The sequence below is a fragment of the Choristoneura fumiferana genome, chromosome 14, assembly GCF_025370935.1.
Source record: "Choristoneura fumiferana chromosome 14, NRCan_CFum_1, whole genome shotgun sequence".
Taxonomy (NCBI): domain Eukaryota; kingdom Metazoa; phylum Arthropoda; class Insecta; order Lepidoptera; family Tortricidae; genus Choristoneura; species Choristoneura fumiferana.
In genome coordinates this window covers 8150734-8172808 of record NC_133485.1, presented here as the reverse complement: position 1 = coordinate 8172808, position 22075 = coordinate 8150734, and the positions used below count along the sequence as shown (strand labels likewise).

Sequence of the window (22075 nt, the reverse complement as noted above, 5' to 3'; positions counted from 1 at the left end):
TTTCACATTTTCGTTTGCTCATAATAAGTAAAGTAACTTGGCGAAAAGAAGAGCTATTTAAATGGTCACGACGCAGTTGATATTAACATTGCTCACACTTTCGTCACTTCACTGCTGGTTACTAAGCGATCTAATTAATAGTTACTAAGCGCTGGCGTCGAGAACAGCTCTGCGGCACCGCGCCGTCGCTCGCGCCGCGTCGCTGATCATGTCGCTTGTCGCTGGCGTCCAGTTCACGGCCTAAATTTGTGCCGTAAGGCGAAATTAAGATACAACGAATCATTTGTTTGCCGGTACTTACGAAACTAGTAGTTACTTTGTTTAAAAATAATTGTGTCAAGTAACTTTGCTACATACGTAAATTTCTATAGTTTAATCCACTGAAAAACTCAGGACAACTTCTTCAATGAAAACGATATGCAAATGGTCATTAGCTCAGGACAACTTCTTCAATGAAAACGATATGCAAATGGTCATTAGCTACTTATAATTAAAAAAACATTTGAAAACTATTATCGCCATACAGTATCCTGCTCCGGACGTCGTGGCTCTTCGTATAAGTCATCATCATCATCCTCATAGTAATCATCATCACTCCAATACTCCTCCTCGTCGAGATGACGCTCCTCTAGCACCAAATTGTCACGAGATTCCCTCAGTTCTTTGTGAAGTTTGTTCTGTTGAATCTGAAACCACATTCCAATTTTACACAAAGCCAAATGATTTTTATTTGATAATAGATTGATTAGGGGATCGTATGAATTGTAGATGTCAGGGATAGCACCCTATTTTAAGCCCCTATAGTCATCAAGGACAGATTAATATAATAATAAAAGTATTATCATACTGTGTAACAAATCGCTGCTGGTCGAAGAATAGGGGTATCGCATATAACGTAATAAATAAATATAATCGCTTCTTTATATTCGTATTTGACTTATGAACTATTTATTTTAAATTAAATATTATCTTATTATCTATGTTCAATAACCAATCATTATTAATGTAGTCCCTAGAAACCTTCGAGAAGTAAGACTACTAATACCTAGCTATCCGATTTCTTTCATCCATTCAGTGATCAACAAGCTACATATTTCGAAGAATCGTCTCTTATACTCATCACTGACACCATTCATCTCATTCATGCACAAAACGATTCGCTACGAGCAAAGGAATGCTGTCCTTTTCCTAACACGTGTTAGCGAGTTTCAACTAGAGTTTTACCTTTCGTTTCAACAGGAAATCTGCAAGCTCATGCTTTTGGCTCGGTTCTTTATCCACCACTCTTGTTGACGATTGGTCTGTCCTATACGATATCACAGTATTATCCACGTCAACATTCCTCCAGGCGTCTGCACTCCTCTTCCTAGCTGCCAGCAGCCTACTTAAAATCTTGGCGTGGTCTAAACCGTACACGTTGTTCGTCATCTCTGGGATTATTTCTTCTTCTACTGGTAATCGGTCTTCTATTTGTTTTATCTTCGCCTGCAAGTATTATTGGAGCAATAACGTACTGACATTCATGATGCATACATCAAAAATTGTAAGGTAAGGAATATGAAATGTTGCTGTAGTTATTTGTAGTACCTATATCGTCTCGCTCAGCCTATATATAAACGTCCCATGACAGGTCTGGGCTGTAATTCCTACGCAAGCCCAGTTCGGATTGGGTACTTCACACACTTCATTGAATTTATTGGCAAGTGTGTGCAGGCTTCCTCACGATATTTTCCTATACCGTGAAGTTGATGGTTAATTTCAAAGGTGATTTCGCACATAAATTCCTAAAACTCAAAGGTGCTCTTTAGCTCGAACCCACGACCCTCTGCTTAAGAGACCATATGTCAAACCACTAGACTACCACAACTTTGTGGTACCTACACACATATTAAATCCCAACAGATGTAACCCGTACCCGTTACTAGAATCACCTAATATGAAGTAGATAACATTATTATAATTGTGGCCATACCCTACCAAGTGCATAATATTGTAAGACTTATTAGAATAAGGCCATGTTTTTTGCCAAATAAAAAATACTAATCATCGTAGGTAGCCAAATTATCCAATCTCTGCACTTGATAGACAGATCAAATAACCTAACCAACTTAAAAAAGTTAGAAAAGCACCGACAATGTCATTTCAAAGTTTGATATCTCAAAAACGGCTGAACCGATTATTATCAAGTTCAACCATATAGCTAAGTAAGTACCGCCGCAAGGAAATTCGTATTCGCGTAAAAAACCGCATCGAAATCGGTCCATTCGTTTGAGAGCTATATACGATGCCACAGACAGACAACACCCCTCTTTGAGTTGGGAGTTAAAAACGAGATTAATGGACTGTTTCACCACCCATTGATTAATTTAATTTGACATGCCGTCTCCATCTATTTGACCAAAACAAACAGAGACGGCATCACATTTATCCGTCAAATAAATTCAATCAATGGATGATGAAACAGGGGGTAAATGTGTTGTTATTTATACCAACTTTATAAAAATATTTTTGGTATTTTTAGGGCTCCGTATCCAAAGGGCGCCAACGGAAACCTATTACTGAGACTCCGCTGTCTGTCTGTCTGTATGTCCATCCGTCTGTCACAGAGCTCTATCTCTTGAGCCGTAATAGCCAGACACTTGAATTTTTTTCACATATGATGTATTGACGCTATAACAATAAATATTAAAAACAGAATAAAATAAATATTTGAGGGGGGCTCCCATACAACAAACGTGATTTTAATACCGACAACATGTTTCCGCTTGAAATATTCACAGAATATTTAGTTGTATATTCACTTTAAAAATAAATAATTAAATTAAAACAAAATAAAAATTTAAGGGGGCTCCAATACAGTAATCGTGATTTTTGCCATTTTTTGATAATGTCTAATGATGTATAGATAATGGTAGGGACACGGAACCCTTCGTGCGCGAGTCCGACTCGCACTTGGCCGGTTTTTGTAAACATCGGCAATCAACAACAAGGTAAACGACCGATTGTTATGTAGGTATGATTCGTTTCACAGGTGTAATTAGTATTATTAGTAGCCGCTAGGTAGGTATAGTCGAACGAACGAATTGAATCATGACCCAGGGTGGAACCTTTGTGCTACTAATGTCATGTTGACATCTCATACTTTTGTCAAGGAAATCATAGTGAAGTTAATTATTAAAAGGTTCTACCCTGGGTCATGATTCAATTTGTTCGACTGTACATGCTACATAGTACAGTCCAGTGCAAAAATATTTATCTAACCACAGATCTAACCGAACCACTCAAAAATATGTTACCACGGCCTTATTACATATCGGAATAGCCATCAGCCAAATAAGTGGTCTATCAATTTTTCAACAAGTTCCTATGAAATGAATATGTCGCTAAAGTCGAACTTTCAAGTTGACAGAAACGTCTATTGGCATTATTGTTTTATGACATGCAAAACGATTATCAACTTTAGGGTTGTAGACCACATATTTGGCTGATGGTACATATTTTTGAAACTTTAGATGTGTAAAGTTTTTAGTAGGTATTTAAAGCCTGTAAAATTTTCTATATCAAGAAATGCTCCTGCTAAAAAAAAATGATTAATCGTTCGACTCAACAAAAATTCACACGCAAACGCCAAAAAACTATTTTAGTTATTCTACCTACTAGGAATGTACTTTACATTCCCGCGTGGTCTAGAAATTCTTACATTTCTAAGCTATCGGTACTATGAAATGATTCACAATCACAATACGTCGAACAATTAACCTAGAACACAATTGCGGCTTCGTTGTCGGAAGAAAGATAAAAATAAGTGAGTCAGATAGCCATTAATGTCTTTGTATTCCTGTGACGTCATGGTAGCCCCTACCAGGCATGTGACTGGATTCGAAGACAAGAAAAAAGCGGCCAAGAGCGTGTCGGACACGCCCAAGATAGTTTTCCTTGTTTTGATATACCTACTTATACCATCATGAATTTTACCAAATTTTTCAAACAATCAGTTTAGCTTTTAGAAGAGGGGGGACGGCCGGTTTTAATGAAAATTTGCACTTTAAAGTTGAATATTTCGTAAATATATCACTGAATCGAAAAATCGTCTTGACAACCCTCCAATGATGTAAAAGACCTATCCAACGATACCCCACACCACAGGGTTAGACGAGAAAAAAAAACACCTCAACTTTCGGCAGGTACAGTCGAATAAATTGAATCATGACCCAGGGTGGAACCTCTGTGCTACTAATGTCATGTTGACATCTCATACTTTTGTCAAAGAAATCATAGTGAAATAAAAGGTTCCACCCTGAGTCATGACTCAATTTGTTTCTATATAGGAATTACATTTTTTTTTCTTTTTTAACATTTTGTCGGCATAGTTGGTACGTCTCTTCTCTTCTGAGTCGTTCACTCTTGACAGAGTGGTCGTGGTCATGCTTCGGTCAATCGATTCCTGTGCCATTGCTGCTCTCGCGACGCGTCGCCAAGTAGCCCGATGTCTGGCAGAGAGTTGGTACGTATATCCGTGCAAAATTACAGCTTTCTAGCACTGATAATCTCTGAGCAAAGCCAGGGACGGACGGACGGACAGACGGACATGGCGTAACTATAAGGGTTCCGTTTTTGACATTTTTGCTTCGGAATCCGGAAAAGTTAGTCTACTATAGATTATGTAAACCACCGTACCTAATCTCGTCCAGTAGTACAATTTTTTCACAATAGGTAAATTTTATGATATAACTAGAACCAAGTTTAATTGAAATTCCGGGATTTTACTTTAATAATCATTAGTCATGAGGCACTGTTGTTTATAATGCAACTTCATCAAAAACTACGATTTTGTGAAATCCTGGAATTTCAATTGGGATGCACCAAAAAAAATAACCTATATTTTTTATTTTATTTTGGAAAGAGTAGGATATTTTAAGATACCATTTTCATTAATTTTGAATTTGGATGAGTATTTAATTTTTATATTTTTTTTACGAAATACGCTTGATGACGTCACAGTGAGACAGCCACGTTCCATTGCCTAGAAAAATTCAGGTCGTACATAACATAATCTGTGGTATTACAATTTGTCAATAATTTAAGCACGGCTTAGGGTCCTAAATGAACCATGACAAATAGTTTTATTTATTTCTCTTCTTTTAGCTTCGATATTCCTATGTTTATTTAATGGTGTGATAGTAAATATAAATATATTTTTTATTAAAATCTGATATTTAAATTCTTTTGTATTTACTTGTAACGTAGTAATTTAATAATTTAATTTTTAAAAATACATTGGAAATACTCGTATTAATTTCGGACTTTACGATAAATGACAACTGTTTAAGGCCGGGTGCGCATCATGTGAGTAAAGTTCTATCTTTGCTATTATAAGCAGGACAGCAACATTTCAAACTGTCAATTTGCTTAAGAGTGTAGACCTGCTTTATAACTGCTTTTGTAACGGGACACTGCAGGGGTCAAATGTGGGTCATTACTTAAATTTTGTTTATTTAATTCAGTTTATCACATTTTTGGACTCTGATTTCTGAAAACGCTTCATAAAGCCTATTACTCCAAATGGTTTTCGATTTATTACATGTTGTCTTAAATTGGGACATCCCAATTCAACCGCTGTATCTAATAATAGACGCGTGCGAAGCCGCGGGTAAACACTAGCGTTAAATATTTCCAAGTCTGCGCCCAGCGGTGGGACGTTACCCTATGAAAGGATGATGATGAGTGTATTAATGTTTAAAGTAGCATAGTATGCTGATAGTTGAGTAATTAAGTTGGATATAATATAACCAACTTACAAAAGTCGAAAAACCCCGACATTGTCGTCTCAAAAACGGCTGAACTGATAATATATGTATATTTTATTTTGTGTTTTTTTTTTAATTTGGTTGATCGATTGATTGATTACGACATGATGAGTTCATAAATGTCATCTTAGAAGGAAAAGTGGAAAGGGAGCGAAAAAGAGGGAAACCGAGAAAATATTATACAAAGCAAATAAAAGAGAAGGTAGCCGTTATATCGTATCGGTGGTTAATTCATCGACTACACCGACAAGAGTGTAACTCTTAAATAAGAAAAAAGAAGCAAATAACTACCGCAAGGAAACTCGCTAAAAGAAAAAACCGCATCGGAATCAATCCATCCGTTTGAAAGCTACGTTACCAAAGGCAGACAGAGAGACATACAGACATTGGCGTCAAACTCATAACTCCCCTCTTTTTGCGCCGGAGGTTAAAAAGCAAAAGATGAAATAGATACCTTCACTTCAGGCGACAGTTTTGTATTGAGAGTGAATTCTGACTTGAGCAGATGACCAAGATCCGTTTGTTCGTAATCTTCTCCATAGTCAGCTATAGCAAGTCGCCGGTCCAAGTCAACTATCTGTGCTTCTTGGCGATCTATGATACAAATTATGGTGAATATTATTTAAGAATAAAGTACAAAAACCGGACAAGAGCATGTCCGATACGCTCAGGGTAGGCTCCCGTAGGTAGCTATTAAAAAAAATCTAAGGATTTTGCATTTTGTAGGGAATTTTTCATATACTAACTAGGTATATTTTATAAGCTGCTACTTACTCTTAAACTATTAATAAGTAATTCTCAAGCAGACTTAGGCGTAATAGTTTTCCTTGTTAATTTGATATAACCATAACGAAATTTAAAAAAAACTTCAAACCAACTGTGACTTTTAGAGGGTGGATGCTCGATTTTAATGAAAATTTGCAATTTAAAGTTAAATATTTCGCAAACAGATCACTGAATCGAAAAACATCTCCTATTTTTTTTTTTTTACCTTTTTGTCGGAATAGTTGTTACATACAAAATTACAGCTTTCTAGCACAGAGTCTCTGAGCAAAGCCGCAGAAGAACAGACTGACAGACATGGGGAAACTATAAGGGTTCTGTTATGCCATTTTGGCTACGGAACCCTAAAAACATTGTAGGTACATTACAACCATTACAATGTCTTATACCTACATAGTTAGCTGTTGGCCTCAACACATAATTGTTTCGAGTCGTAGATACCATAATAGGGATGCACGTTACGATTCGATTTTTATGAAGATCGATTCAATTGGATACGATCTAGCGATTTTTTTAATCGATTTATTTCAACATGATCTACAACCGATTCGATTCATGAGTAAGGTAAATCGTATCCTTTAAATCGTATTCAGAGACAATGTATTAATTTGTTATAATTGGGGGGTGAACGTCCTTCACGTCCGTAGGTGTAAACCTTTAAAATCCCTACACGTGCTACCTGGGTGGTGCCAATCGAAGGACAACGCCGAGCACGGGCGGCGGTTAAGTAACCCGACCAGGTTGACACAAGCCTAGGAAACGGAAATATTTCCTGAAAGTGTGAAACCCGCCAAGACGTGTGGCCGACGTGGTGGGTATCGGGCTAAGAACCTCCAACCATGAACAGTACAACCTTACCACGGCCCCCAGTCCCCAGCAGCCCCACTAGCCTGATCCACGGCAGCGGTTACGGTATTGGCGGGGAAGGGGGTGCTAAGAATCTCTGGGTACGATCAGGCTGCCAAACCAAACTGACCCTGGCAACATATAATGTAAGGACTCTGAGAGACGAGGCGAGACTGGAAGAGATACAGAAAGAACTAGGACTAATAAACTACGACATAGTCGGACTGAGCGAGACCAGACGACAGGGGGAGGGCACTGTGAGGCTCCGGTCTGGTGACCTGTTTTACTTTAGAGGTGAGGAAAACTCTGCGTATGGCGGTGTGGGATTTATAGTGGGGCGCAATCTTGAGAGGCGCGTAACAGAACTTGGCAGCATATCGTCGCGTGTGGCCTATATTGTCATACGAATTAACAAAAAGTGGACAGATGGACAACAAAATCTAAATTATGAGAGCGGAGCTAGTAGCGATGTATGAAGCACTAATCTATGTTAAATCCATTGGAAAAAACCAAGTCGTAATACTATCAGATTCTAAAAGGGCGCTTCAACATCTGGCTCGGTGTACCTCGGGGTCCCAAGGAATGCCGATAGCCTACGACATAATTAAAACTTATGCACGGATTGCGCTCTGATGGTGTTACATTGGTTATCCAATGGATACCGTCTCATGTTGGAGTAGCAGGTAATGAGCAAGTAGATAGAGTGGCTAAAACGGCAGTGACAGATGGCATGGAACTCCTATGTAAACCATATGGTACGGAATTGATGACACTTGCGAGGAATAAATGCTCAGATATGTGGCAAGAGTCATTCAATTTGATGTCAAAAACAAAAGGTATCTGGTACAACACAATACAGAACAAAATTTTCAGGGTGCCCTGGTTTGATTGTGCCAGATTCCCCAGGGATTTACTTGTGTGAGCCTTTCGAGTGCGGTCAGGACATGTTCCATTGAATAAATTTTTAAATATGATGAAAGTAATTCAATCCCCCATGTGCACAGATTGTAATAAGATTGAGGACTTAATACATTTTTTGGTGGAGTGTGTATTGACTAAGGATATCCGCGAGAGGTGGTTGAGTGATTTGGACCTATTCAATGGTGCAGTGAATGTTATTTTGAGTTGTCTGGTATCGGCAGATGCAGTACGAATTTACAGGTTCATCAAGCACTCCTTTGCAGCCAGATAATCTGGACGTCGCAATAGGAGTGTTTGATGAATGTGGACATTGAGTCTTTCAATGAGGCTGGCATAGTCAAAAAAGTGCACTTAAGCCTTAAAAAAAAAACTTACGAAGGTTTCTTTTTTTCTTTTTATATAAATGGCTTCTGTCTATTTTCTTTTTATGGTATGGAATCCTACCGATCACAATGTGTCAACCAACTTACGTACCTTTAACAAAATGTATATACGGTACTATGCCCATGACTCGAAGACTGGATAACTCAGCTCTTAGGGGCCCCGCAGTTTTATTCAGTAGCTCCTCGGTCTCTGCATCAGTTGAGTCTCCCTTGCACACCCAGAACACATTGACAGTCTGGAAGTCTGGTGTAACTTTCACCTAATAATAAACAAGAGATTAACCCCCTGTTACACCATCCATTGATTAAATTTATCTGACTGATAAATGTGATGTCATCTCTGTTTGTTTTGTTTGAATAGTTGGAGACAGCATCACATTTATCTGTCAAATAAAATTAATCAATGGGTCAAACAGCCCCTAAAATTAAAGATTTATATATTTGAAGCCATGGTAGCTTTTTTGTCTGCCCTATTGCCTCTCAAGCAGAGAGTTGCGGTTTTAAGTCCAGGCTTGCACCTCTTGAGTTTTTTTGAGTTTTTTTTTTTTTTTAGGTTTTCTGAGTTCAGTGAAAGAAAACTTCACAAGGAAACCTGTACACACCTTTGTAGAGATTCATGATCGTTATCAACATGCACTTTTCATAGCAAAGGGTATGGTTGGCAGAAAAAACAAATACATTTGAATAGGTATTCACTTTTGTTCTTAACTATAAAATAAATACTTACCTTCTTAGGATTATACCTTTGGATATCTCTTTACGGTACAAAACCTTTTTCGCCCATATATATTTTTTAAAACAATATATGTCAAATGACATTATTAATTTATTTGTTAATAATTAAATACTTATAACCTTCCTGTGACATTTGTTAACATAGCAACGTCATTTTAGTTATTTAAAATGGATTTTTTCTAATCAATGTGAACAACGGACAGCCAAATCTATTGAACAAATTTTAGTTGTTTATTTGTTTATAACTTGGATAAATGATTACAAATATGTATAAAAAGTGCATGTTGATAACAATTCACTATTGATGTGTGTGTGAAATTCCCAATCTGCACTGAACTCATGTGGGAACTATGGTGCAAGCCCTCATATACTGAGAAGTTCTGTGCCAGAGCACAGGCAGTATGATGTACTGATGTATATAGTATACTTGTGTCTGCAAACATAAATTAGGAATCAATTTGCATTTACACTTACCTACTAATAAAGTTTAAAAAAACCATTACTTCAAAATATAAATACCTACATGTGTACTCTACTCTATTTTTAAACAATAATAGTAGTACATAGGTATGAAGTGTGTTGTGGATGAGGGAGACCAATAGAGTATGACAAAGATCTAAATGAACTTGGGTGGTGTTTGGCCTCTTAGGCACTTTATTTTGTGTACATTATTAACTACTAAATTATTATTATTATTAGCTTTATATTATTAGAGCTTTAACCACAAAATACAAATCAAAAACCACAGACAACAGATAAACATGTTTTGCAAGAAAGCTGTGTTTCATTTTGTTTCCACATTCATTAAGATCTTTGTTGCAGAGTTCTTATTGAACTTATGACAGTTTGTAACGTAATAGAGCAGATTAAATACTTACTTTAGATATTTCAATGCCATGACCAACCACATTCATGGCTACAGTGCCTGTGGACATTAGATCGGTAATATTCTTCATGAACATTTTATTAAGCATCGCAATTCGTCGCTCTCCGCGCTTTCCTGGCTCGTGTTTAACTTTAGTTAAACTTTTTACGCTGGGCATGCTGCTAATTCCGTCATCATATATAGCTGGGTAAAATTGTCTACAAAATAACAACATATAACCTATAAGTCACAAGCCAGAATTAAAATTATATAGTAAAATAGAAGGACTTGGACGCTGTATACATAAAAACACAACTATAATTATGGTAACAATAATAATAAAAATACTGATTGTAAATACTTTTTTGCTTTCGGGTTGACCATTTTCATAAGTTTAATGCCTTGCTTCTTTATACTAAAAGAGATACTCGATGTATAATAAAATCTACGAAACATTTTGATTTAATCTACAACTTCTTAATAAATTGATATTTTAACTATGAAGAACTATGACTATGATTTAACTGCAAAAAAACAATTAATAAATAAATTCACTCTTCCTTCCCTTCAAAATTACATCTGAGGAGCTACTACGAAATTCATAACTCTTAGTTCGTATCATTCCGGCCCTCTCACTCGCGACAGCGAGACGGTACGATACGAACTTCAAATTTTCGCATTTCGTAGCAGCAGTACTACGAAACACGATGTTTGTGGCGTGCGGTTCCTCTGACACTTACACTATTTAATACGAGAGCGAGAGAGACGGTACGATACGAACTTTGAGTTTCAAGTTTCGTAGTAAGTAGCCCTGCAGCCTGCTCCTGACTGTCAGAATGACACCGACATCCGACATGTAAACAACTGTGTTGCCAAAAGAAAAATACAGTATTTTTAATAAAAGGTTTTTTAGGGTTCCGCAGTTTTTTAATGTGCACATTGCACAAAAAATTAGAGTATAGCCAACCGACAAACATCGTCACATTTACTATAGATATAGTCAGTATAGCTAATGCTATCTCACTCTATCACATGAGCTTCGTGATTTCCATAGACAACCACCCGCAACCCAAAAAAAGGCGCGGATGTGTGGGTGGAGGCGCATTCTTCCCGCCAAGAAGCTGTCATTCATAGTTGTCAAAATCGGGACAACTTCGGAGTCGTGTCTTTATTGTTTATTCTTATTAAATCTTATTAAATTCATACATATTTTATTAATTAAACCATCTCTATAAAGATGTCTAAGCCAGATGATGGTGAGGAAAATTGGATAACAAAGATTGATAATTTGTGTTCGACGTTAAATGTGGACCCAATAGCTGCAAAAAAAGCCAAGGACTCATTTCTGGAAATAAAACGTAATTACACATTAGATGTGAGTATTTTCATTGCTAATTATTTAATAACACATAATAAAACGTAAATCAGGTGAACTATTATCCAGCACTGTTATTCTATGCGTGCAATTCAGTTACCCTTACGTCAACTTTTCCTTGTTTCACAATTTTACATTCAAATACTCGTTAGTTTAGCATTATTATTTATAGCTTTTACATTTCAAACAAAACATCAAGTTGTAAGATTTGAGGTTAGAGTTAGTATTTCAACATTGTTTTTTTTTATAAGTATTAGTGATTTGCTTCAATTGTGTGGTTGTGGTTAGTGATATCAGTTCACTGTTCTTTTTACGTGTATAATAATGTTTCCAATGTCTTGCTATTCTACAGGCATACTGTTGCTATCACTAATGCTAAATTATGTACATTAAAAATTATGCATAATCCTTTGTTACCAATCTATCTTGTTACCAAATAATCATGTTTATTTAGGGAGACCCTCTACACTGGATAGCTTGTGCAATGTATGTTGCTTGTCGGACATCAATCACTCCCACAGTACAAACAGGGAAGGCAGTGGAAGGAAATTGTGTCTCTTTGACAAGACTACTCAGGATCTGCAACATCAGGTTAGTATACAACTGTTACTTTTTTTTTCTGCTAACATAATCCTAGTTTGCGACAAGGTGAATTGTCCTACAATATTGTGTGTGAGTATTGTGAATGTATTTCAAATGTTTACATGAAAGCAACAGAACAACCAAGTGCTGAGTGTGGACTCCTTTATCGCATTTGTATTTCATTTTTAATTTATTATTTTTCTCTTTTTCAACTTTAAATCTTAGCATGAACATGTTTGTACCTACTTCTTACTTATGCAAAATAAAGATTTTCTTACTCTTTATTCTTAAAGATTTATGTTTTTTGTCCACAGTCTGATACAGTTTTTCAACAAAATCAAAAATTGGATGGAAATGGCAGCCATGTCCACAGACTTCAAAGACAGGATATCTCACCTAGAGCACAAGTTTGCAGTGTCAACAGTGCTCTTTAGAAAATTCCAGCCAATCTTCCAGGAAATATTCTCAGGATTGACAAATGAGCCCATGAAGAATAATACTAAAAGCAAAAAACCAAAGTAAGTTTTAATAGTTTCTTAATTTGAGCTAAGTTTTATTAATGTCAATAGTGATTATGATTAAGGTAGAGTCATTTTACAATGATCAATACATCAAATACTCCAAGTAGAGTAATGTACAAGATAATAGTATTCTTGTTGCTTACATAGGTAGTGCCATAGGGATCATCATAATTACTATATTTACCCATAACGCAAGCTTTGCTAAGCTTACTTTGGGACTAGGTCAATTGGTGTGAATTGTCCCATGATATTTATTTTATTTATTTATTTATTACTTGCCATAGGCTTACTAAGTGAGAAAGCCCTGAAAATTGACCAATTTGGTACAAACATACATTTAGAAGTCAGAAAATAAACAAACACTGGTGTTTTTAGTGTGTTGTGGTTAAATTATTGGCTTAGCAAGTGTACTAAGCTAACAATCAAATGTAATTAAGAGTAAAAAAAAAGTTGACTATTTATGCACAACTTTTTTATTCCCATACATATTTTATTAAATTCTAGGTTACAACCATGCACATCAAATGCATTGTTCGAGTTCACATGGTGCCTTTACATTTGTGTAAAAGGAGAATTCCACTCATCAGCTGATGATCTTGTGGACATGTACCATATACTGCTCTCATGTCTTGACTTTGTCTTCGCAAATGCTTTCATGAGCCGGAGGATTGACTTGATTAACCCTGGATTTAAAGGTAAAGAAAATTAAATATAAATTTGTATTTATCACAATGTGTATGTTGGGAGTTTAGCTTTTTAAAAAGTATGGTGCCACCCATCAGAGGATAATTTGGCCAGTGTCTAGTGTGTGAGTTTTGTTGTTGTATGGTAAAAATGTAGAAATTGGTGCATGAACGATGAAATGAAAGAAAGAAATAGATTTATTCACAACACAACAATAGACAACACTACACAAGACGACTATTATTAAGCACAACAGTATAGATAGATAGTAAGATGGCATGTGTCATTGTGGTTGTGATGTGAATCAGACACTGGCTCAGCATAATGCATGATTTTCAGCCAGCACCATAGGTGACCCAGGTGCGCCAGGTGAGGTGGTGATGACAGTGTATGTAGGTAAATAGAAGGAAAGATTGACTAAACAGATCTAGAAGACGAGCGTGAATGGGAAAGTTGGGAGAGGAAGGCTACCACAATCAAATCGGGGACATTCTGAAGAAAGGTCGGGTCAGGAGTACTCTAAACCGACGTGCATGCATGAAAAGATTGATGAATGTAGAGGAAGCGAGAGTTGTATGCCAGTATCGTAGCAAGTGGAAGGATGTGCCTGCCTACCCGGTTGGGAAAAGGCGTGATTTTATGTATATGTATGTATGTAAATAGAAAGGATAACGGATAAAGGATATAATAATATTTGTTTCAGGTTTACCAGCTGACTGGCTAAAGGATGACTTTGAACTCCCAAAGAAGGCACCTTGTATTATATCAACGTTATGTGAAATCAAACAAGGACTCCCAGTTGAGGCAGCTACCATGAAGGAATACAGTTGGAGGCCGGTCATCAAATCATTCTTTGAAAAAGGGGTATAGTACATGCCAAATTCTACTTCTATACATGTAAATAAAAATAAATTCGAGGAATGTATGTTCACGCATCATTTCAGAATGTCTGCACCTATGTATTCGCATAGGTAATTCTTTTTTGTTGTGATTGTAATTGTCAGAAGAATGTTTATAAGTTGCAAGAAAATGTTAGATATAAATCACCATACAGTAGATTTAGACTCATTATCGTATTGGTATACCTTTGTGAAGCCAGGGGCGTCTAGTGTGTGTATAATATGTGTTCTGGACAGATTTGGACGAAGTTTGTTGTGTAGATACCTATAAGACTGGAATATCACATAGGATATGTTTTATCATAACATAACATTCTCACCAAATCGAGACATCTTGAGTAGCTATTATATACCTATTCTAGAGTCTAGTGCATAAAATTTGGCCCAGTTGTTCCTGACAAGACTACAACATAACACTACACATTTTAACGTGAATTCCATTGGGAATTTTGTAAATTCCTGAATTTAATTCAATTGGCAGATATGTATAGTCGTTTACGCATCCATAATCGCAGGTAAAGCATAATTTATAGTAACATTCTATTGGATAGTCTTTAATTTCTTTGCATATTTTTAGATTCTCAATGGAGACAGTGAGCAGCTAACGGGCCTGTTAGATATTGGAGCCTTTGATGCAAATCTTAAATCATTAAACAATGTTTATGAAACTTATGTTTTAAGTGTTGGGGAGTTCGATGAACGAATATTTTTAGGTAAGTTTAATGAAGCCAGTTTAAAAAGCGCTATCCATTTATTTATTACGGAAGACGAGGGGTTGACAATGCTTATTTTTCCTTGCAAAAGATGGAAGTGGGAGGGAGTCTTTAGAGTTCGTACATACATGCTGATGTAATACTTTTTGATACTGACTTTTTTAACCTTCTAAAAAAAACAATGTAGTCTATACTTATCTGTCTGTGAATCAAACAGGAAGGAGAGACAGATCTCTATAGTCTAAGCTGTGAAAAGGCTGTGAATATCGTTATTTTTTTTACGCCTTTCAATGAACCAGTAATTTAATAAAAAGGTTTATTGATTTGTGCTTTAGTACCTCATTTTTGAACTTTTGCTCTCTTCGATTATGTGTGACATGACATAAGTCACATAAACTAAGCCTTGCATTTGTATAAATTGCTCATAAAAATGTCTGAGAATTTCTATATGAATTCAATATTGGCCTGTCTTTTAGAATACAATGAAGGTATTATTGCAAGTACATTTTCATAAAATACTTACACAAATATGAAAGACTGTAGTTTTTTAAATTTATTAAAATTTTCAGGTGAGCACGCCAATGAGCACATCAACACGAAAAACAAAGTCTCTGGAGATGAAATATCAGAAGTTATTGCTACATTTGGACCAGTAAGTCTTAAGAACTATAACAGCTGCTCAAATAATTTAGTCTGTCCTTCGGGTAGGCTGCCCTTCAAATTATTTTATTTAAACGCTTGCATGTCTTTTACTATAGATGTGAAATTTTTTGAACTGGGTTTCTATACTGAATGCATTCAATGCAACTTCAAAATGTGTGAATAATTATGACAGCGAGCGAAGTTTCGGAAACGCATACATATATGCGTCGGTGGCAGTGAATGCGTTAGAGTATATTTATTGTACAAAAGTAAAAAAAAAACATTTACTCTGTAGACCGAGCCAAGAATTCTCAGTTTTGTTGTTTTGGAAATTATTTTAAAGTATTTAATCATTTTATTAAATAAATTGTTCTGCCCAATTAGTATATTCATAATTTATTTTTACAGTTGATTTATACCTTATAAAGTACATTAGGATGTTAAAAATACATACATACATAAAAAACTAAAAAACACGCTTTATGGTAACTACTTTACTGCTCCATCATTTATTTATTTATCATCACATCAGACAGAAACTACACTTGATACATTGAACAAGACCGAACACTGCTTAAATAGTTCTTAAATACAATGAAACACTCAAAAAGTCGCGAACAAACATTCATATTTTTCAAACAAAATCTGCTTCAACCAAAGGTTGAAGCCGGGACTTCAAGCTTCGTAGTCAGGTTTATTTATTTATTTGTCAATTACATTAGTGTGCATATCATAAGTAGTCGCGCGGTACGCCGTACCGGACAAAAGGATAACTTATGTTGATCCTTTTTTCAAAATATCTCTATTATCCAAATTTCGTCACACATTTGGAGGAGGGGTTCGACGTGAAAGCGTAACAAAATAGACAGACATACAGAGTTACTTAGCATTTATAAATTAGTTTGGGATTTTCGATGGCATTAGGTGAACTGTAATGTTAGAGCGGTCGTGCCCGACACGCCTGGTCGCGTATGGGAATGATAACTTTTTTCTTTACGTTCTCTGACGACTGGACTATCCAGTCGTCAGGGTTATCCATAAATTTCGTCACACATTTGAGAGGGGAGGGGGGGTCAGGCGATTTGTGACAGGAACAATATAATTGCGATTCATAGCAATAGGTGTGACATAAGCTAAAACTGAGCAAAATTGGTTTGAAGTAATTTATCGATGGCCCTTTAGTAAGTGGTAACTGTAATGTTGCAGAGCGGGCGCGCGTGCCCCGACACGTCCGCTAACAAAAAAAGTAACAAAACAAAGCGCGCCGCTCACACCGGTGTCCGAAGCCACCAACAGCCTGGCGCGCCTGGCCGCCTACCTGCACCACACGCGCCCGCTGCCCTCCTCACACATGACGCGTCTGCTGCAGTGAGTACTGCGCCTGCGCTGCGTCGGCGGCCCTTATTGCCTACCTGGCTACAGTGGATGAACCCGCGAAGGGATTAGATTAAGCTATTTCCTGCTCAATAGCATTCTTCGGAAGATCAAAATAATAAAATTAACAATAATTTAACAGTTCGACTCAAGCCTCTCCCAAACGATAATTCCGGATCCTCCACAAGCCTTATACGTGTGAGAGGGACGACACGATATGAAGTTCGAATTTAGTAGTAGCCCCCTTTCTGGTTCGCCAAAAGATGGGAATCATTCCAGAGCAAACCTCAGCGCAGCATCCCTATAACTAGCAAAACGAAGAACCTTTTAGTTATCAGAAAGTCTTAAAGGCGGGTCATTACTTCTGGTCCCTATATCGCAATCATTACAAATGCAACAATTCTACATAATTGTTTCTTTTTTGTTTGAGAAACTTATCAATTATTTCTATTTGTAGCACATGTAATTTTTTGGTACCTACAGGTTTGCTAGTATCTAATTCATATTTTATTTTCTTTAGTGAGAATGGTGTGACGGAGGAAATGGTGAACACGAGTGTGATCCAGCCCTGCACACGATGGATGGAGCAGTTCTGCGCAATCCTGCAAGAGACCAATTGCAGCAACGAGACAGTCAAGTTCCGATGCAACATGGTCACGTGCCTCTACTACAAAATTTTTGAACACATCATCAAGGAGGAACACAGGAAAAAACCGCACATCTCACTACAAGTTAGCTGATTATTTTTCTTTTTAATTTTTTTTTTTCAAGTACAGCCTTGACAATTGTGCAACCTTGACAATTGATTCGTAGAGTGCTCAAACATTGCGCGGAAATGTTCGTCCACAGGCAAACTTACCCACACAAGTAACAATGAAAGTGCGTGGTAAAAGAGATTTTGTAAATTTTCCTCTTTTATTCAGCTGCGACGATCGAAACATGCCGTTGTAAGTAGAATTTAAAAAACCGTGTCGAAGGCTATCCAAGGAGCATTTGTGTGCACACAGGTACTGGTGTCGCAGCAGCAATACCAGCTGGCACTGTTCGCGTGCTGCGCGGAACTGGTCCTACACGCATATGGCGTACACTCGCTTCGCTTCCCGCGGCTGCTACGCGCGTTCCAACTCAGCGCACTCAGTTTCTACAAGATTATCGAGCTCGTCGTTCAGTGTGTCGTGGATAAACTTAGTCGGGACCTTATCAAGCATCTTAATGCGGTGAGTGACTTTTAGCTCAGCGCGCTCAACTTTAGCCGTGATCTTATGAAGCACCACAACGCGTTAGTGCCCGTAAAGCTCAGTGCGCTCACCTTTTACAAACTTAGCCAGGACCTCATCAAGTTCCTCAACGCAGTGAGCTCTCGTAAGCTCAGCGCGCATTGGTTTTGCAAGCTTAGCAGGGACTTAGTAAGCACTTTAACGCTGTGAATACCCGTCAGTTCAGTATATTTAGCTTGTAGATGTTCGCGCTGGTCGTGATTTGAATGATTTTTTAAGTGTTCACCAATTCAATTTTTATTTAAGGTCGAGGAAGAAGTATTAGAGTCGTTGGTTTGGACGTCAGACAGTCCTTTATGGGAGCGACTGGAGCAGACAGATATACCGGCTTCTGCCGACGTCTATGTACAAGAATCACCGCTACGTAGAGGTAGTAAGATATTTTTTATCCTGTTTTTTTACATTTTTTCATCGATCATCACGCTTTGACCGCTAAGTTAAAAAAATGCATTAGAACTACCAGTAGTAGTTGACATACCATCTCAACTGTATTGGTTTTGGCAGCAGGGTTGCAGTCACCAGTGTCGACGATAGGCGATAGATTCCTTTCGCCCATGGCCGACCACGCAAAAAAACAACTTTTCAAGGACAATATCAAACCCGGACAGTCGCTCCTAGGTAAATTAAAATAACTATTTGCACTTTCGACATGTATAAAAATGATATGCTAGTATGTAATTGATTTCTTTCTTTTTTTTTTCAGTACAACCAAATAATGTAGTAATAAAGCAAGAGCCTCTAACACCAACCACACAAAATCCTAATTCTTCAAACGGAGAAACGACGCCAAATACGACGCCGAACTCGACGCCAAAAAAAGTCAACAATTCATTAGTACTTTTCTTCAGAAAGGTAAATATTTGAAATTATTTCAGTTGCACTTTAAATAATGAATACACATCAAGTAGTGAATTGGTGACATCCCTTATTTGTCAACTCGATATACTGTATATTCATTTCAAAACAGGTAAGGTTTTTGTTAGACAGTTCAGAATTATAGCAACATTTGATTCTGCACTTAAATGAAATTATTTTAGGGTTCCTTACCTAAAAGGTGAGAAGAGAACGGAACCGTATTGCCAGGCTTCCACAATCCATTTATATGTATGTCTGTCACAGGGCTGTATCTCAAGAAACGTAATGGATAGAAGCTGAAATTTATCAAAAATGTGTATTTGTATTGCCACTACAATAACAAATAATAAAATGGTGACCGGTCTACCATAGTAAAACTGCCCCTGCCTGGTTGAAAGTATAGTTTTATTATGTGCGTCTATTTGTCTCACTATATAATACCATTAAAACCAGAAGAAATTCAAGGTGTTTTTTTTTTTTTTTTTTAAACAATTGTAATCTTCGCAGTTCTACAGTCTGGCCGTTGTTCGCATGAACGACTTATGCACGCGGCTGCGTCTAACGGACGACGAGCTCAAACGAAAGATCTGGACATGCCTCGAACACTCCATCATGAAGCAGACGCATCTCATGAAGGACCGCCACCTCGACCAGATACTCATGTGCTCCGTCTACGTCATATGCAAGGTTCGTTATGGACTTAGCCGCGTACGGATTAAAGTCAGCGGTTTGAAGCACTCGCCTGTTGCTTAACTTATGGTAGCTTCCCACAACGCTAGTTGTGTAGATTATCACGCGCCGCAAAATTACTGACAACCATGCACCAAGGACAAAGCTCTTGCAACCCTTGGAGTTAAGTACCGACTTACCGTATTTCGTCAATGTTCTTGTTGTTTCCCAGGTTTCGAATAATCCAAATAACCCAGTTGAGAGGACATTTGCTGACATCATGCGGTGTTACCGCCAGCGACCACTAGCCGACAATCATGTATACAGATCAGTTCTCATCAAACAGGGCTCCGGAGATAGTAAGTTTTGGCAACTATTCAGGCTAACATCTTATTTATACTCAGTTTGCTTCATTATTTGTAGCGTGTGACAATCTTGCAGGTTCCCCGGAAAGAGGAGACTTAATCAACTTTTACAACAAAGTTTATGTGCAATGTATGCAGACGTTCGCGCTCCGGTTTACTGGCAGACATATGAACGTGAGTATATGTAACGTATTCACTTCTTACTAAGAAGAGTGGTCTGTTCCGTTACATAAGGTTTTTGATATTTTTAAAATCAAGGACTGGCTTGTAACAGCGATGACAATGGCAAGTTTTTGATGATCACAAGATACGGTAATGCCCTTTTTTCGCCAGGCAATTTACTACGTATAAATAAGTTAGTATTGTTTGTATCCATAGATCTGTGCAGCAAACATGAAGTCAGTCATATTTTCTACTATTATTATAAATGCTATAGTACCTGTTGTTTTTAGGGTTCCGTAGTCAACTAGGAACCCTTATAGTTTCGCCATGTCTGTCCGTCTGTCTGTCTGTCCGCGGTTAAGCTCAGAGACCGTTAGTACTAGAAAGCTGTAATTTGAAATGAATATACATATCAGTCACGCCGACAGTGGTATAATAAAAAAAGTAAAAAAAAACAATTTTTAGGGTACCTCCCATAGACGTAGTGGGGGTGTTTTTTTTTTTTCTCGAACCCCATAATGGGTGGTGTATCGTTGGATGGGTCTTTTAAAACCATTGGGGGGTTTTGCTCGTAAAAGCAAAACTATCGATATATTATATATATTATATGAATAGTATTGTGCAGAAAAATTACGAAAACTTTGATATCTTATGCTTATATCGCTATATAGTCCTATCGAAAAAGTATCAATAGTGGAGTATCGAGCGTCAACACTAGCGGCTATGGGTGTTGTCGGCAGGAGTGCGGCTGTCGCCGCGCCGGCGGGGCGCGGGGACGCGGCAGCTCGCCGGGCGGGCAGCGCGTGTCGGAGCGCCACCAGCTTCTGAAGCCGCGACGTCGCCGCGCCGCCGCCCGCATCCTCACCTACCGCTTCAGCCGCAGCCCCGCCAAGGTACTGATGCGATGCTGACTCACCTAATTATTTTATTATTAATTTAATAAAGATCATACCTAAATCTGTTATATGAAACGCAAAAAACCTTGAACTAAAAACAATTAAATTTGCTCACCCGACCAGTATTGGATACACGATATGTATGTCTGTACAACAAATGTGGTCAATGCAGCTCCTCCACTCTACAGCTATGTGTGTAATCGTTCACTTCAACTTTCGAGGCAACTACCTATAACTATCACATACTTTGGTTTAATCACACGATTTATGTGTGTTCTTCCAGTGTGGAGTAGAAAAGCTGCATGATCACACATTTGTTGCATAGACGTAGTTATCATAACGAGTGAGCAAAGTAATTGTTTTTTAGTTCATAGATATGAACCTCCAAAAGTCACGCCTGATTCAATAAATTATAAAACATCCTTACAGCAGCTACAGGTTGTTGGGGAATTTCACAATAAAGCGTACCTTTCCAAGAGCACAATCGATTCCAATAGTTAAAAAAAAATGTCCCAAACAAAAATGACAGTTTTGTGACTCTTTTTTCAAACACTCGGTATGGGCGTCACAAAACTGACTCATAAAATTTGTAAGAAAAAAATAATTACATTTTGAAAGAAAATGTACTCTCTTGTCGCAGGATCTACACGCGATAAACTCGATGGTGTCGTGCGAGGTGGGCGGCAAGCGCGCGGGCGCGGCCAGCGGCGACGTGGTCAAG

The 22075-nt window shown here is 37.6% G+C and overlaps 2 protein-coding genes across 3 annotated transcripts in view; one reads left to right on the top strand and one right to left on the bottom strand.

The window, feature by feature from the left end:
- Window positions 1-468: 468 nt before the first annotated feature.
- LOC141434992 (putative ribosome-binding factor A, mitochondrial) lies at window positions 469-11060 on the bottom strand. Of its 2 annotated transcripts, none has more exons than XM_074097490.1 (6): window positions 11006-11060; window positions 10354-10558; window positions 8832-9000; window positions 6262-6401; window positions 1225-1485; window positions 469-686 (listed from the first exon to the last, which is right to left on the bottom strand). In XM_074097490.1, the coding sequence occupies exons 2-6, from the start codon at window positions 10516-10518 to the stop codon at window positions 513-515; spliced, it is 909 nt and encodes a 302-aa protein (XP_073953591.1). In that variant the 5' UTR covers window positions 10519-10558; window positions 11006-11060; the 3' UTR covers window positions 469-512. The 2 variants fall into 2 exon arrangements, with proteins under 2 accessions (XP_073953591.1, XP_073953590.1); XM_074097489.1 differs by lacking the exon at window positions 11006-11060 and adding an exon at window positions 10702-10972.
- Window positions 11061-11453: 393 nt separating this feature from the next.
- The window catches only part of LOC141434990 (retinoblastoma-like protein 1), a 16498-nt gene continuing 5876 nt past the window's right edge, over window positions 11454-22075 (top strand). The window contains 15 exon segments of the mRNA XM_074097485.1: window positions 11454-11715; window positions 12170-12306; window positions 12612-12815; window positions 13323-13513; window positions 14206-14366; window positions 14979-15114; window positions 15684-15766; window positions 16963-16986; window positions 16988-17124; window positions 17651-17861; window positions 18138-18347; window positions 18654-18777; window positions 18912-19025; window positions 19111-19259; window positions 19770-19949. Of these exon segments, the coding sequence (XP_073953586.1) occupies window positions 11578-11715; window positions 12170-12306; window positions 12612-12815; window positions 13323-13513; window positions 14206-14366; window positions 14979-15114; window positions 15684-15766; window positions 16963-16986; window positions 16988-17124; window positions 17651-17861; window positions 18138-18347; window positions 18654-18777; window positions 18912-19025; window positions 19111-19259; window positions 19770-19949 (2199 nt within the window). The 5' untranslated portion in view covers window positions 11454-11577.

Bases quoted from the DNA above. Each gene is read 5' to 3' on its own strand.
- LOC141434992 (XM_074097489.1), bottom strand. From the start codon at position 10,796: ATGTTTCGTAGATTTTATTATACATCGAGTATCTCTTTTAGTATAAAG. The intron at 10,559-10,701 runs GTATTTACAATC...GTTATTTTGTAG, and splicing joins GTCAACCCGAAAGCAAAAAA to ACAATTTTACCCAGCTATAT. The intron at 1,486-6,261 runs GTATCTATTTCA...TAATACTTGCAG, and splicing joins AACTGTCGCCTGAAGTGAAG to GCGAAGATAAAACAAATAGA.